The sequence below is a fragment of the Barbus barbus genome, assembly GCF_936440315.1.
Source record: "Barbus barbus genome assembly, chromosome: 30".
Lineage (NCBI taxonomy): Eukaryota > Metazoa > Chordata > Actinopteri > Cypriniformes > Cyprinidae > Barbus > Barbus barbus.
The window spans coordinates 24,673,277-24,690,985 of record NC_136758.1 but is presented as its reverse complement, the minus strand read 5'-3'; the positions used below and the strand labels follow the sequence as shown (position 1 = coordinate 24,690,985).

General features: G+C 37.5%; 1 protein-coding gene across 1 annotated transcript in view; it reads left to right on the top strand.

The window, feature by feature from the left end:
• Positions 1-17,709, top strand: part of LOC306850650 (mitogen-activated protein kinase-binding protein 1-like) — a 64,273-nt gene that overhangs the window by 40,365 nt on the left and 6,199 nt on the right. Inside the window, exons 8-27 of the mRNA XM_079386396.1 lie at positions 866-1,026; positions 1,811-2,000; positions 4,487-4,624; positions 5,190-5,374; positions 5,626-5,717; positions 9,408-9,533; positions 9,613-9,683; positions 10,601-10,722; positions 12,741-12,816; positions 12,918-13,029; positions 13,130-13,193; positions 13,293-13,415; positions 13,503-13,648; positions 13,825-13,871; positions 13,949-14,179; positions 14,569-14,693; positions 16,188-16,327; positions 16,427-16,612; positions 17,198-17,273; positions 17,386-17,675. Of these exons, the coding sequence (XP_079242522.1) occupies positions 866-1,026; positions 1,811-2,000; positions 4,487-4,624; positions 5,190-5,374; positions 5,626-5,717; positions 9,408-9,533; positions 9,613-9,683; positions 10,601-10,722; positions 12,741-12,816; positions 12,918-13,029; positions 13,130-13,193; positions 13,293-13,415; positions 13,503-13,648; positions 13,825-13,871; positions 13,949-14,179; positions 14,569-14,693; positions 16,188-16,327; positions 16,427-16,612; positions 17,198-17,273; positions 17,386-17,675 (2,701 nt within the window). The remainder of the gene's footprint in view (positions 1-865; positions 1,027-1,810; positions 2,001-4,486; positions 4,625-5,189; positions 5,375-5,625; positions 5,718-9,407; positions 9,534-9,612; positions 9,684-10,600; positions 10,723-12,740; positions 12,817-12,917; positions 13,030-13,129; positions 13,194-13,292; positions 13,416-13,502; positions 13,649-13,824; positions 13,872-13,948; positions 14,180-14,568; positions 14,694-16,187; positions 16,328-16,426; positions 16,613-17,197; positions 17,274-17,385; positions 17,676-17,709) is intronic.

The following is a 17,709-nucleotide window of genomic DNA, read 5'->3' as shown; positions in this document are numbered from 1 at the left end:
TGAGAAGCTATTATGAACACACTGCATTCCATCTTAAGAATCTTGTCCCATCTGTGAAACATGGTGGTGATAGTATCATGGCTTGTGCCTGTTTTGCTGCATCTTGGCCAGGACAGCCTGCTATCATTGATAGCAACAACCCCAAGCACACAAGTCATGTGTGAATGGTTAAAGAAGAACAAAGTTAATGTTTTGGAGTCAAATTCCAGACCTTAATCCAATTAAAATGTTGTGGAAGGACCTAAGCAAGCATTGGAGGAAACCCACCAACATCACAGAGTTTAAGTGGTTCTGCACTAAGGAATGGGCTAAAACTCCTACATGTTATTGTGCAGATCAACAAGAAACTTTACCTTCAGTTACTGCAGCAAAAGAGGGTTACACCAGATACTGAAAGCAAAGATTCCCATACATTTGCAGCGCACAGATATGGATCACTTTTCTCAATAAATAAATGACAAAGAAAATATTTTTCTCTCACTTGTTTGATTGGGTTCTCTTTGTCTACTTTCAGGACTTGTATGCAAATCTGATGATGTATTGGGTGCACAAATATAGAAAATTCAAAAGGGTTCACAAACTTTCAAGCAGCACTATATATATATATATATATATATATATATATATATAATATAAGAAATGCTTTAAATTATAAATATAAATAAATTATTTTACCCCCAGAGTCAATGCAGAAAAGTTAAATAAATAAATATATCTTGATAATTTTAATATTGATATTATAATTTAATTATGATTATAACATTAATAATATAATTTGTGTGGGCTCAGTAATAACTTGTCACTCCAAAACTTTAGTCCTAGGATTAGTTATTCAACTCAATTCCTGCGTTTTTCTCTCTCTCAGACCAGTATGGCCACTTCTCTGTCCGTCAGCGAGGATCTGATCTTCTGTGGTTGTGCTGATGGGACTGTGAGAGCGTTCAGCCCCACTGACCTGCACTTTATCTGTACGCTGCCTCACCCTCACAGCCTGGGCACAGACATCGCCACTGTTACTGAGGCCAGGTAAGATCAGCCACATTAGTGAGTCTTGGTACAAAAAACTACTACTTAGTTCAGTTTTATCAATGTTATTGCACTGTATTTGAAGTAGCATTTATTACCTTCACTGAGCTATGGTACCACCACGATACTTATTGTGATTGCTCAGAATCAAATACCCAGAAACCATCCTGAAATCTCCGTCTGCTTTAAGATTCAGAGTGGATTCATGTAGTCTCGATGAAACAGCTTAGCCATTGACATCTGTTTAGCATTCCCTGCTTTCCTTCCAAACTGTCAAACACATGAGACCTCTTAGTCCACCGCTCATAAATATGCAAAGACACTGCTGCAAGGCTGAGACAGAGCTGTTGACCTCTATTATATTTTCTACGGTTCAGGAAGACTGTTTTTAAGACACTGAGATGTGTCTGTGTCTTTTTAAGCCTACTGTACATTTCTAGACTACAAAAAGTAACAATTCTGTTCACTTTTATTTGTCTGTAAATGCAGGGATGGTCTCAATCCTTTCCAGTTCATGAAATGTAAATGGAAGCCATTTCATAGAAAGACAAATCATGAACAAATGTACCATAAAAAAAACTGCTCCATGCATGCCATTGCCATTGGACACACTCCTCCCAGAATGAACAGTCATTCTGTCTGTCTCTTTATAATTGGTAGGAAATAGCAGTGGTCTAAGTGTGGGTTCTGCTTGGAAAGATTTTCTCGTGACACTTCCAGTAGACCTTTAGTGACCTCTCAGTACAGCTGTCTTTACTGTCCCTCTATTATGATCTCTTCACAGCCATCTCTTTGCCTACAAGGAAAACGTCCGTTATCCTGACACAGTGGCTGTGTCCTATGACCCCACGAACCGCTGGCTGTCCTGTGTCTACAACGATCACAGTCTGTACGTGTGGGATGTACGTGATCTTCGTAAAGTGGGCAAGGTTTACTCGGCTCTCTACCATTCGGCCTGCGTATGGAGTGTGGAGGTGAGAAAAAGGGCATACATTTTAAACTTTTACTGAAATAAAGTAAAATAAAAAAGACTTATTTTATTTCAGCTATTTGCCAAGGCGACATGCCAGATAAGACAAACATTTCATGCAAGCATTAAGGCGGTGATGGAAAGATGGTGCTGATCAGGTGGATAAATAAAATAAAAAAAATGAAATGAAATAGCATAAAATAACAAAAACTACAATAACATAAAATAACAAAATAAAATAAAAAATATAATATAAAATAAAACATAATGATAAATAAATAAATTAATTAAATTAAAAAATCTGAATATATCAAATATAATACAAAACCTAAAATAATTTTAAGTTTTGTAAAAATAGTTATAGCATATACATAGTTTACTTTTACCTACAAAATTAATTTAATGCATTTCAAGTACAAGAAAGGTTTTTAGGATTATGAGAAAATTCAGTCAAATGTATTCAGACTTTTGAGTGTGTGTGTGTTTTGTCTGTTTTTGTCCTTTCATTGTGTTGTGTGTTGACATTTTGCCTGCTGAAATAATGTGAGGCAGTTCTTTTGTATTTGAGCCTCATGTTTTTGCATTAATTGTTGTATTAATAAAAACCCACCCGCTGTAGGTTTCAGTCTTGCTTGTAACTGTTATACCTTGTTTTATATCTGTTATCCAGTCAGGAATGTGATGATTTTGCTGTTTTTGTACCAGGCGAATGGTGTTTTACTGTGTTTTCGTTCATTGTAATAGACATCCTGTGGGATTTGTCTACATGCAGTATGTACTGTATTTCCAGGTTGTGTCGTGGGTTGTGTGCTCATATCAGATCACATGATTCATGACTGTGACTTCCCTTTTGGTTTGTGGTGTCTTTCTTTAGTTGTCTGGCATTTTGTGACCTCATCAAAGTTCCTGAAATATGTCCATAATTACAGGTCAGGGTTATTAAAATGAACTAAAACTAAAACCATAAAAACAACTTTAACAGAAATACAAAAAAAGAAGTAAAACTAAATCAACAAAACTAATACAAATTCAAAAATATTAAAACGAACTAAAATTGAGCTGAAAAAAACAACATATGAAAAAGAAATGTAATTCAAAGTATTAACAAAAACTCTATGACTATATAATTGATACTAAAATAACACTGGTACAGGGCTAAATATATAATCAATGATAAACTGAATTATGTGAAAGCGACGTGAAATGTGGCCTACTCGGAATTTGTGCTCTGCATTTAACCCATCCTAAGTGCACACACACAGCAGTGAACACACACACACACTGTGAACACACACCCGGAGCGGGGCCCAGGGAGCAGTTGGGGGTTCAGTGCCTTGTTCAAGGGTCTCACCTCAGTCCTGGTATTGAAGGTGGAAGAGAGCGCTGTACATTCACTCCCCCCACCTACTATTCCTGCCGGACCTGAGACTCGAACTTGCAACCTTTGAGTTACGAGTCCGACTCTCTAACCGTTAGGCCACTACTTATTTTGAATATAGTGTCATCTAAAGAGTTTTGTTGAACAATATTCATCAAACAGCTTCAGTTGTTGTGACTATTGTGGCGGGAGGAGCAAACGACAGACACAGTGGGTGTGGCGTCAAGCCTCGGAGAGGTTTTTATTAAACAATACAAAGGAAAATAAAGTGTCCAAAGGGGCAAAGTGTCCAAATAAACGGGGAATCTGGTGTCCTCGTTGTGCCGCGGGGCTAGTGAAGGAGGGTAGTGTTCATCAGGGAAGGGTCCAGGGAAGGGGCGGAGTCCGGTGGCCGCACGCGCTCCCCTCTCGGGGCCGGGAGCGAGTGGCGGCGGCCTCTCTTGCGCGGCTTCGTCCATCTCCTGGATTCCCGGCGCTTCTGGGGGATTCGGCGGCCCGGCATCCTGGCCCGTCAGCCGCCTAACGGGTGCGGCGGTCCTCCTCGACGCTCCCTTCCTGGACCCACGAGGACACCAGTGTGCATGCACGGGGAAGAGACCGGTCTCCCGAGGAGAGGCGCGCTCGGCGTTTAAACGGCGGCGGTGATGAGGCTCTATTCACATCAGGTGCGCCTCATCACACGCCGCCAGCCCTGGGTGTTCAGCGCCCCTCCTCTCTCACACACCCACTCCCGTCGGGAGCCTGGTGAAGGGCGGCGAATACGGGACGGGGTGGTGATGATGGACAGGGGGGAGGCAGCCGACTCGTCACACTATATTGAAATTAGGCCAGAAAATACCTTATTACTTTTAAAATAGTTGATAAATAATAAAAATAATAAAGACATATTTTCATTAAAATGCTGTCCCTGTGTATCACTGAGATGGATATTGTTTTTATGTATAAAAAGGATGCGTGATTAACGCCCAGTGCGTAAGACATCTCCTTTGTTTTTTGGTTGATAATGACCTAATAAAAATGCCACATTAGAGTAAATACACCTATATTTGTTTTTATGTTTGAGTTTGTGTGATGTAATGCCACGAGTCACTTCTCATTCCTTTGTCCTGCAGGTGTACCCAGAGCCGCAGGATGGAGAGCAGCCACGTTTGTCTCCCGGATCGTTCCTCAGCTGTTCTTCTGACAATACTATCCGTTTATGGAACACAGACACTCAGAACACCACCCTCAGCCGAAACGTCATCAGCAATGTGAGTTCTGGAAACTCGAGACTTCAAACGAATCCAATCAGTTTTTTTTTATTGCAAATAAATTGATCAAAATTGATCAAAAGTGAGAGTAAAGATTTTTACATAACGTTACAAAACATTTCTGTTTTAAGTTAATGCTGTTCTTTTGTAAATAAAAAAGGAAAAATACATCACAGTTTTAACTAAAATATTAAGCAGCACAATGGTTTTCAACATTGATAATAATAAGAAATGTTTCTTGAGCAGCAAATCAGCATATTAGAATGATTTCTGAAAATTCAGCTTTGCATCACAGAAACAAATTACATTTTAAATATACTGAAATTTAAAACGGCTAATTTAAATTATAATAATATTTCACAGTACTATATTTTTGATCAAATAAATGCAGCCTTGGTGAGCATAGGAGACTTTGCACAGAAATGTTTACTTGGTTGATTTGGTAGATTTGCTTTGATATTTTATCAAACATAACAATATTCATGCATTTTAAGTAATTTAAGTTTATGTATCTGTATAAATGTAATGAACAAGTCACAAATTATCTTTTTTTTCGTCACCAAAGGACCTCCAGAAGGTCATTTATATGGACAGCAACACCTCCACCCTGCTGGACACGGACTGCACCATCTCCAGTAACTCTGAGAAGACCGACCCACAGACCTCAGAGAACCGGACAGGCATTAGGACCATGTGCGTGAGCCCAGACGGACTGCACCTGGCATCAGGGGACCGCACTGGAACACTGAGGTCTGTTTTTCACATGTCTGCTTAACACTTCTACACTAATTGATTTGAGTTAATTGATCCTCTGAGGGTTTTAATGGAAAGGACAATGTTTTTGTGTACTGGGTATCACATGCATGTGGGAAAAAAATACTGTATGTTACACTTCCTGTGAAGACTGTATGTATTACAAAAGCATTCTCAATGCATAATACTATGTTATTCTTCAGAAAATGCTAATATTTTTAGTTTACGATCACTTGTGCTGTTTCCAGAATCCATGATTTGGAGAGCAAGGAGGAAATTCTAGACGTTCAGGCCCACGACTCTGAAATCCTGTGTCTAGAGTACTCAAAACCCGAGACTGGTGAGTGCTGAGTGTTTTTTTTTTGTAGCTAATTAATCCTGCACCGAGGTGCTGCTTCATGCCCCAGTAAAAAGGAAGTGCTGATCCAGCTCAGATGCTCAGCAGCTGCTCTGTAACCTTGGAGTCGCCACTTCACACATATGCCACCAGCAGCGTTTACAGCAGTGTTTTCAGTGTAAACTTCACAGGTTCAATTTAAACTTGAAGTCATGTTTGCAATATTAAGCTACACTAATCTTAAGATGTTTCAATGTCCCAGCTTAATGTAAAGAGACAACAGTCAGTCATTTGTTGAGTTGATCTTTAAAAAGTGTAAATAATTTGACTCGTGTGCTGCTTTCAAAACCCAACACAGAGACATTGGCTTAGTTTTGGGCGGGATGACTTGTTTTTCAGCCAATGGCAGAAACCTGTTCAGGAAACCTGTTTGAAAAAAATCATAAAATTTTGTGATTCTAGTAGCACAAAAATCAGCTTTAAGCACTAACGATAACATCTGTGACATGCGGTCAGTTACCAAAGAAAATTATTCTTGTGCTTCAGGTTTTAAAAACAACAAAAATCATGCATCAATATGCACTGTGTGTAAACATTTAAAATATGCAACTATCAGTAGCACCATTTTTTGTGGTAATCGACAGCATGCCACAGATGCTGCGGATAGAGCTTTAGTTGTAAATAACACAGAATATTATTTTTCAGAGGAATTGAAAGGAAATATAAGGTATCCATTCAAGAGTGCAGATGCTGACGTGACATGGTTAGAGGAAACTGACATACCAGTAATAGTTGAGTGAACAATAGTTGATCCAAAATGGCAAGATAATATCCCTTGGAAGCTGTCAGCGCTTACAAAAAAAAAAAGTAGCAGTACTATGGTACAGTCATATGGTATAAATAGAATACCACGGTATAATCATTGTGATAATGTCTCAAAAAAAATCATGTTTCTGGGTAGTTGCTAGGAAGATACTTATTAGATACAGCTTGGGTCCAGTGTTATTTTAGTATTAATTATATACTATTATAGTATTTATTTATTAATTTTGTGAATTAGCTTTTTATTTTAAAATTTTCAGTTTTTATTTTAATTTTAGTTTAAGTTTTAGTGATTTTGGTATAGGCTTTTATCATTTTATTTGTTTTAAAAATATTTCTATGTTTTTATTAGCTGTAGTAATTTTAGTATTTTAACTTCACCTTATTTTATTTCAGGTAGTTGCCAAGGCAACATTTCTTATTCTTGTTTAAAGTTTTATTTATTGTTTTTATTAAATTTTTTGTTTAATTTGATTATTTTACCTTTAATTTTGATGATTTACTTCAATAAAGAAAACTGTTTTTCATATTAAAATTTTAATAAGTAAAATGTTTTACTTTTAATTTTATGTTTAGATTTATTTCAATAAAGAAAACTTTTTTTTTTTTTTTTTTTTTTTTTAGTTAACAATAGCAATAATACTTTGGTCCCCTTTTCAGTGTAAATCCATGGGAGTTTTTCATCCTTATTCTTCCCTATTATGGTGAAAATGCCTCCAACCACCACACTAACTAGAATAGTGTAATTCTCTCCAGTTTTCTGAAGCTCTTGAGGCTCTGTGCAGGGCTGGGGGTTTAGAACAGGCGTATTGAGAGTCATTATCTTCCCCTGTTAAGTGCAGTTCAGTGTGAAGTTGTGCTTACCATGTGTTGCCTTAGCTGGTGGTTTATATCAGGCTCAAGGCCAGACATTGAGTACAGCTCGATGAGAAACAGAACATCTGCTAGAACACACATAGAGGTACACAATCTCGCCTTCTTGCTTGCTTTCTTCTGCTCTTTCATGACACTGTGATAGGGTTCTCTCAGTTTAATAGACCATTGATCCCATCCACTATAACAGGCCAAAATCTGATCTGCACAGCATTTAGAGATTTTCTGCACTGAATTATGTGGAATGGATGTAAAAAGGGCACATTCAAAAGGTACTACATACTTCTAAACTGCCCAGTCTGCATTCCAGATACAGTATCTGTCCATCAGACTGTCCGTGTCTTCTGTAGATTTGCTCAACATGCACTTCAGAAAACAATTGCTTCATTCTAAATGGCCTGTGAGGATCTGTAATTCTCACGAGCTGCATTTTGATTAGTTTTTGCAGTGAAGAACATCACATTATCATTTGTGTGTCTGCTCTGCAGCCGTAATAATATTAAGAGCTCTTAGATGGGAATCTCTTGACAGAGATGAACACTCATTTCAACATGATCTGGCTCATTTCTTCTGCTTAGTGTTGCAAATACATATCATGTTCTGTTCTCGCATTTTAAGAGGCATTTGCATTATTTTCTTGACTGTGTGAAGTCCCACATGAACACAACGTGTTAGTGAATCAGCTTGTGGTGTGAAAAGTGTGAGAACCGAACCAGAAGCCGCTCTCAACACGGCTCACTGGATACTGAAAACTATTTCAGAAATGCAGTTTAGCTGGTGTATCCTTACAGAAATGTATTTAGGGGGCTACTGGTAATGGTATCAGATGATAATACAATGACGTATGTGACCCTGGACCACAAAACCAGTCATGAGTAGCACGGGTATATTTGTAGCAATAGCCAACAATACATTGTATGGGTCAAAATTATTGATTTTTCTTTTATGCCAAAAATCATTAGGATATTATGTAAAGATCATGTTCCATGAAGATATTTTGTAAATTTCCTACCATAAATATATCAAAACTTAATTTTGGATTTGTAATATGCATTGCTAAGGACTTAATTTGGACAACTTTAAAAGGCGGTTTTCTCAATATTTAGATTTTTTTTTATTCCAGATATTCAAGTAGTTGTATCTCAGCCAAATATTGTCCTATCCAAACCATACATCAATGGAAAGCTTATTTATTCAGCTTTCATATGATGTATAAGTCTCAATTAAAAACAATTTACCCTTATGACTGGTTTTGTGGTCCAGGGTCACATATGGTCATTAAACGAACACTGTATTCATGTACACTGCCATTCAAAAGTTCATGTAGAATGGAGTCAGTATTTTTTTTTTTTATGTCTTTAAAAAAAAAAGTCTCACCAAGGCTGTAATTATTTGATCAAATTAAAGTAAAAACAGTAATAGGTCCTACTTCAGCTAAGGTGGCCTTAACTGCTATGTACATCAAAAAATAAGTACAATGTACTTATTGTGTTCATATTATATTGCAAAACACTTTTTCTGCTATTGATGTGGGATACAGGTAAGGTTAGGGACAGGTTTGGTGGTATGGGTAGGTCAACAGTGTAACTATAAATGTAATTACAGAAATTAATTTAACAGATGTAATTACATGCAGGTATTTTTAAAAAATAATTACAATGTAAAAACATGTATGTACACAATAAGTGCACTGTATCAAATGATTAATTTAAATGTAAGTACATTGTAGTTAAGGCCACCTAATATAAAGTGGGACCCAGTAATATTCTGAAATATTATTACAATTTAAAATAACTATTTTCTATTTTCATATATTTAAAAATTTAATTTATTCCTTTGCTGCATAGGCTCCGGTCTTCAGTGTCACGTGATCCTTCAGAAATTATTCTAATATGCTGATTTGCTGCTCAGGAAATATTTTTTTATTATTATCGATGTAAAAAAGGGTTGTGCTGCTTAATATTTTGGTGTTAACGTATTAAATATGTGTGTGTTTAGGGCTGAAACTGTTGGCCACCGCCAGCAGAGACAGACTGATCCATGTTCTGGATGCGGATCGGGAATACGGCCTCCTGCAAACACTGGATGAACACTCTTCCTCTATCACTGCTGTCCGATTTGCTGGTGAGATCTTGACAACCTTGCCAAGTTTTATTGAACAACAAATGCTGGAATGCGTGTGACGTCTTTGTTTTTGTTTCAGCTAACGATGGGAAAGTCAGGATGATCAGTTGCGGTGCCGATAAGAGCATCTACTTCCGCACGGCACAGAAGGTGAGATCACTTTTTAATACATTTAGGTGTTTATTATTTACCATAATCTATGATGTTTTCATTGGACATCTTTAAAATTGAACGAGTGGCATTTCTATACTCTTTTATAAGCTGAGATTCCTCAGGCCTCGAGAAACTATTGCCAGAGCTTCAAAGAACACCTGATTTAAATAGACACACAAGCACTTAACACCCGTCTGCAAATGAGATACCAACGGCCAGTGATTAAGTGCGAGACACAAACAAGCACTTCTGACGTCCTAAATGAATCCTGAGATATCAACTTTCTCAGTATGTTTCTGAATGAACATTAATAGAATTAAATATTTTCCAGTTAAAGCCGACATGAATATGGCTGGGAAGAGTAGTTATGTAATAGTTATAAAAATTATCAATGGATACGGTGGTATTGAAATTGTAGACAGTTCCTCATGCAGAAGACATTTTTTCCATGTCTCACGTTTGAATAATTAGTTATTTTCTTTGTTTTCCTCTGAACTCCTGTATTTTCCTATTATACTCTTACAGTGTAATGTGCTTCTCAAAACCCTTAATCCAAACATAAAACCAGATTAAGGTGGACAATTGATTTAATGGTTGAATAAACTAATGGAGTGGACAAGTGACCAGACATGACGTCTTGAGGAGCTTGTGCAACTGTAATATAGGCCACTGAAAATCACCTCTAGAACTTAAATCAGTTTAATTCTGACCTCAAAATGTGACCCAGGACCAGGGATCATTAACAGACTGCTTGTAAATCCACAATATCATGCTTAAAGATCATTTTCATTCTCGTTTTGGAGAAAACTGAATAATAATGAACTCATTAACATGATTATGAATTATGATTTTAGTAGTAGTGTTTATATTGGTTATTCTTTGCACTGAACTAATCATTAAACATGCCAAAACAGACAGAGGAGGGAACAGCGTTCACACGCACTCATCACATAGCGAGGAAGACTACTCTGTATGACATGGACATCGACCCCACAAGGAAATACGCTGTTATTGGATGTCAGGATCGCAGCATCAGGTTTGTTTTTTTTGTTTGTTATTAATAATAGTAGTAGTAGTAGTTTTATTATTATCCTGTCCTTTGTGCATCTCCTGTTTGAGCCTGTCTTTCAGGAAAATACAGGCAATTATTTTGCTAATGTGTTTGTATCATTGTGAGCACGTGTTTTTGTATCTATATTTACATCAATGTGTTTTAATTTCTGTAATTTAATAATTTCACAGTATCTTGACTCAATTATGAAGTTATGACTGTATATAGACGGATGTTATATATATCTGGACCTCATCTGACAGGTGTTACAGTCATCTGTAGCCGTGCTCACAGCGTTAGCAGATTATCACTCAGGTGTTTGTACAGTAGGATGGCATTAGAGGCTTGACTGGGTAATCCAGTCACATCTAGCATGTTGTAGACCATGTGCGCACGCAGATGCACACACACACACACACACACACACACACACACAGACAGACAGAGTCAGCCTGTCTGTACTGTCTGAGACATTTGACCAACTAAAGTCATTAGACACAATCTGATTGTCTCATCATGTGATTGTTTTACTTGGTGAATGTCACAAATATGTAGACGTCATATTTTAAATCTAAAGGGAAAACTAAAATTATATTTAGCCTTTTTTTGTATGACATTATTTTCATGGTAATTAAACATTTTCCCCCAATTTTCCCCAACAGATTTTACTTTTGAGGTTTTTTTGTGTGTAATTTTGTTTTGCTATATTGTATTACTATATTACGGTATTTTATAATCATCAAAATCTGATCTGTACAACTAATTTTACTATAGTGTATACATTTTGTATTATATTAAATAATATACTTTTTAAAATAATATTTTAAATAAAATACATTTTATTTTTTGTACATTTGTAGTTTTTAAGGAAAGTAATATTTTTATTTATTTATTATTATTATTATTATTTTCTTTAATGACCTGGACATGTTTTTGGCAGTTTTCTGAGATTCATCCTCCTGCTGATTTGACAATTTTCAAGTTTTGCTCTTTATATTCTTATATTCAATATTGGCACTCTTTTCCTCGTTGTGTTTTGTAAGACTCACTGTGCATGACTTGTAACTGTTTTCCTATTGTTCGTTCAAACTATGAATGCAAATTAATTCTGCACTGTAGGCAAGAAAAATGCCAGGAATGTCGTGTATAATACAGCCGGCCATTTACTGCCTTTGTCTCAAACTCAACTCACTGGAAGCAGCGTCTTTTCTGATGCTGTTTGGTGCAGCGGCAATGAATGATCTTAAAAGAAGAAGGCCTGACCTAAACAAATATATCAATAGAGTCTATGGTCAGTGCTGTAGGCCTCTGTACTGGAGCTCATTCTGGGTTTTCAATGCCTCTAATGGGCACAGACTCTTGTAAGTCATGTGAAGCCTGAGGGGTTCATTGGTTCTGCTCCTCCCAAAGCTGGCAGTGCACTTGGTTGATCCACTGTAAGGAAAGGCAGTTGAAGGCATGAAGGTGTAGCGCCTCCAAGTGGCTCAAAAAAGAAGGGTGTAAAATACAGTACATAATTCTGAAGCGCATTTGCCAAATCGAAAAGGAAGATTTAAATGGTGAAATTATACACTTTTAGATTTTTTATTTTCCCAGACCACTTGTAATGTAAGCCAAGGTTTTCTGAAACAAACCAGTCATTATTTAAAGTTTTGGGTTGGTAAGATTTTTAAATGTCTGTGAAAGAAGATTGTTATGCACACCAAGGCTGCATTTCTTTAATAAAAATACTGTAAAATATTATTTAAAATATTAAATATTATAACATTTAAAGTAACTCTTTTTTATTTTCATATATTTAAAAATTTCATTTATCCCTGTGATGGGAAAGCTGAATTTTCACCATCATAACTCTGGGCTTCACATGATCCGTCAAATCATTCTAATATGCTGATTTTCTACTCAAGAAACATTTCTTATTATTATCAATGTTGCAATTGCTTCAATATATATATATATATATATATATATATATAAAGGTTTCTGCTACTTTTTATTTGCAGGATCTTTAACATCTGCAATGGCAAACAGAAGAAAGTCTACAAGGGCTCCCAAGGGGAGGACGGGACCCTTATCAAGGTAGGCAGACCTTGAATGAAAAGATTAGGTATTAAACTAATTCAGATACTGCTTTTGAACTCAGTCATATGCTTATTGATATGTCTGAATGGGTTTATCAGGTTCAGACGGATCCCTCTGGTCTCTATGTGGCCACAAGCTGCTCAGACAAAAACATCAGCATCTTTGACTTATACACTGGAGAATGTGTGGCCACCATGTTTGGCCATTCTGGTAAGATAAACTCTGCGTGTGAGATTATGCAGCTATAATGCTGTATTTTAAAGAAACACTTTTAAAGCATTCTAAGCACTGTGTTGTTGTCCTCTTTTAGAGATTGTAACAGGAATGAAGTTTACTAATGACTGTAAACATCTGATATCTGTGTCGGGAGACAGGTAGATATTCTGAAATCATCAATTTCTCAGATGAAATATCCATTTTTGAATCGGCTCACCATTTTACAATGTTAAATTTGCCTGCTGTTGTGTGTTCAGCTGTATCTTTGTGTGGAGGCTTTGTCCTGAATTGACCATCAATATGAGACAGCGGCTTTCAGACCTGAAACAGAACAGCAAACCTGTTCAGAAGACCCCTCCAAATAAACAACACACACTTAGGTATAAAGCAAGTCAGACTAATGCGTTGCTTTCGCAATTACACAAGTCAAAATGGTGATTTTTATAATGTTTTCTGGTTTGTATCAGCACAAGGAAAGAAATCCACAGTGCCCCGGTCATTGGCACCATGTCGTCCGACAGCGACAAAGACGTGGAGGAAGAGGAGGGCATTGAAGAGGAAGATGAGATGTTTCCTCACCTGTCATCGGGCAGCAGTGGTGGCGAGGACACAGGTAATGTATCCAACACTCTCCAGGAGTCTTACTGGTTTGGCTAGTTATATATACTACATCCGGCTCTTTTGGGTTGGGTTGGGTCACATTGTGTAATTTTATTGGGTGAGGCTTCTTCAAGATGTTTATTTTAAGTTTTGTGAGCTTCTAATATTAGTGTTTGTTTCTGTTGCAAGGATCATCTGAAGAAAAACGCAACACACTCAATTCCCACATGAAGAAGGTAAGAAAGTCATAATTTTAGCTTTGATTCTCTCATTTTGTTGCTGCTCTTTAACATACATTCTCTCTCTTACCAAGCAGTCCAACAGTTGTGAACATGAGGGTTCAGGTCCACGACCAAGACGGCGCTGGTCCAGGCGATTGGGTAGCATGGATCTGAAGGTGAAGTCCATGCTGGACCTGAGGCAGCTGGAGTCGTTCGCCATGCCTCTCTTCCCCAGCAAAACCCAAGACGTTCATAAAGATCTTCCCCCACCTAGGAACCAAGAACTGGGCAGCACCATCAGTCTGCAGACTATTGCCGCATGGGTAAGCTTTATATGAAAATAAAACATATATGTACACTTAACTTTAATATCTGATCTGATATAATGTCAACTATAGTCTCATGGAGCTAAACTTTTCACTATACCAGCATAAATTTGATCCACTTTGCTGCTTAAACCGATGAACCAGTTAATTTTTTGGCATGAAATTCAAAATGTATGATGCAACAATAATAAACCAGCATGCAACAAAGTGGAAACTCATTAAAATAATATTGCAGTGTCTTCAACAGGTTTTAGATATAATACAGACAAAATACAATCAAACGAGAATGAATAAAGCTTTTGAAATGATTGCCTTGTATTTGTGCTCATGAATGCAGACTGCTTTGTTTGTTCTGTCTCTTTTTGACTTGTGTATCTTCTCTGTAGGTACCTGAAGAGAATGAGCCAGGAGGACAAGCACGTCCTCATTACATCAAACTGTCCCCTCAAACCCCAGAGACAGAAGTGCTGTATCCTGAGGGATGTGAAGACCAAATCAGTCTTGCTGGAAGGTCAGTAAAAACAATCTTAGTAGCTTATTTTATTTACACTGTAGGTGTACATTTTCAGTATACACTGATTAATTCTGACAACCTAACATTGCTTATCATTTCACACAAACTATCTTTAAAGGGATACTCCACCCAAAAACAGAAATTCGGTTATATCCGCGGGTGCTGCAATAAAAAATTGCATTTTGATTATTTGTAGGTGGGTCGCGGGTGGATAAGATAAATCATTAATGATGCAAATATTAACTACATTTTCTAAAATATGAACATGTTTTAAATAGGCTACAGGAATTGAATAAACTGTAAATTAACATATTAAAGTTATTCAACAAAACATTATTTAGTCAAGAGCAGTGAGGGATTTTTTCTGTCTTTTGTTGTTTGATTAATGACAGACAGCACAGCTTTATTAGGCTGCTGTCACAAGACGTATCTCACAGATCCAATACTGATACACATGCGTTTTCATTCGCAACTGTTTACATTAACTTAAGACAAAACGACAGTGCTTATGAGGATACTTGCCAGGATGACCATTTTGATGTTATTTTGTGTGTATTTGGCCACTTAAGTGCAGCAAGCTTTGCTTGTTTGATACCAAACTCAATTTGGTGGCCTACTTGCAGCGCGCGCTTTGGATGTGCACAGAAAAGCTGAAAGGCTTAAAAAGACATGCAAATAATACATTTCTGTGACGATGCAACAATGACCGATTAGGCAATTGACAATTCTGTCAACTGTACCGAAACGAGAGCTAAAGTCTTGCATCGCAGCGTGCAGCAGCACTAGATGCGCCGATGTGAAGAGAAAGTCAAAGAGAGAAGACGCGGTACAGCTGAATCACTCATGCTGTTTTCAAATGACTGATTTGATCTGATGGTTTGTGTGAATTTATTTACTCATCTAACCTACACGCTATATTGAATAAATGTTTTGCAGGAATTTCCCTCATTTTAAAGTCGAAAGCTGTGGGAATATATGCTCAATCCCACACTGAAATTCAGGATCTGATTAAGCATAATTCTATTGTACATAGAATTGTGAAACATGACTTTTCCAAAACTTTCTGGGTTTATTTATTTTTCCAAAACTTTACAGGCCTGGAAATTGCTGTTTTAAAATCAATACGGTTTTTCATGACCTTATGAACCCTGAATGTGACGATCGGGTGCAGTTATCTAAATCAGACAAAAATATAGGTGCAGGCGGATGGCGGGTGGATAATTTATTTGAAGCTGCGGATTCGGGTGATGTTTTAGCTCATCCACGCATCACTAGTTGTGAGACATTTCTCAAAGTATCTTCTTTTATGTTTAAGAAAAGAAGTCATAAAGGTTTGGAATGATATTACAGTGAGTAAATTAAGACAGAAATTTCATTTTTGGGTGGAGTATCTCTTTAATTGTGCAGTTTGAATTAATAATATGATACAAAACACCCTTTTGAGATGATCCTCAAATTCCTGTCCACTCCCTTCTCTTTGTTTGTGCGTAGTGAGTATCAAGTGAAAAAGTTGCCCCATGGAGTGAGATGTGCTAAAGTGAACTCTTGTCCTGAGAAGCAGAGTCCAGACAGCGCCTGCTCTATGGAGTATTCCAGCAGTCGTCTTTCAAGCCCTGAACACCCTGGAGAAGGTATTTAAAAAACTAAACTAGAAGACTTACACAATCATTTCAGTAATTGCAATGGGTCCTTGATGAGATAGAGTGTATATTTCCACGTATTTGCTGTAGACTCCGAGCCGACTGAGCCATTGAGTGTAGATGGAAACTCATCAGAACTGGATATGGAAGATCTTGATGAGGAAGAGGAGGACAGCCTGAGGAAGAATGAGGTTCAGACTGTAGTACCTCAGACCCCAGACCAGGAGGCGTTTCTCAAGAGGCACTTTGCAAACCTGTCAGACCTCAATAACCTTGGTAAGGTGTTTGTACTGTACATGTTCATAATTTGCTAAAAGCATTTTTTTTTTTAAAGGAACACTCCACTTTTTTTGGAAATAGGCTCATTTTACAATTCCCCAAGAGTTAAACAGTTGAGTTTTACCGTTTTTGAATCCATTCAGCCGATCTCCTGATCTGGCAGTAGCACTTTTAGCTTAGCTTAGCATAGATCATTGAATTGGATTAGACCATTAGCATCTTGCTCAAAAATGACCAAAGAGTTTAGTTAATTTTCCTATTTAAAACTTGACTCTTCTGTAGTTACATCGTGTACTAAGACCGATGGAAAATGAAAAGTTGCGATTTTCTAGGCCGATATGGCTAGGAACTATACTCCCATTCCGGCAGTGGTCTAATGGTCTAATCCAATTCAATGATCTATGCTAAACTAAGCTAAAAGTGCTACCGCCAGATCAGGAGCTTGGCTGAATGTATTCAAAAACAGCAAAACTCAACTGTTTAACTCTAGGGTTGTAGAGTTGTAAAATGAGCCTATTTTCAAAAAAAGTGGAGTGTTCCTTTAATGTTAGTGTGAGTTCTCATACTCTTTTTATTTGGCAGCAAGTCCAACCAGAGTAACTCCAAATATCTCTGACAGCATGTCATCAAAGTTTCTCTCCCAGAACTCTCCTAGCAGGTAAGAAACAGTCCCCCTTTGACCGAATCCCTTCCAACTGTGGCATCTATTTTCAATGATATTTGGACTTCTGAGGGGCAAACATGACCATGCTCTGCCCTATCTTTATCAGAACTCCATTCCCGTTCCCCTCAAACAAAAGCAGTGACATTAAAACCACCAGTGGAGTAGTACGGCCACTTGTCTCAGAGGTGCGGCCCCTCGTGGAGAATAAGAGTCCAGGCAAACAGCAGGAATCCCATGGAACTGAGAGGACAACAGTTCAACATTTAATCCAGAAGAAACGCACGCCCCTCATGGATTCCCGCAGACTGATCAGCCCTGTCGCTAAAGCTGCCGCAAGTCACAACAGTTCTGCAGGCATGAGGAAAGCTCAGTCTATCCACAACATCTCCTCAGAGGGTAAATCATCCATGAACTTGAGCTACTCAATATG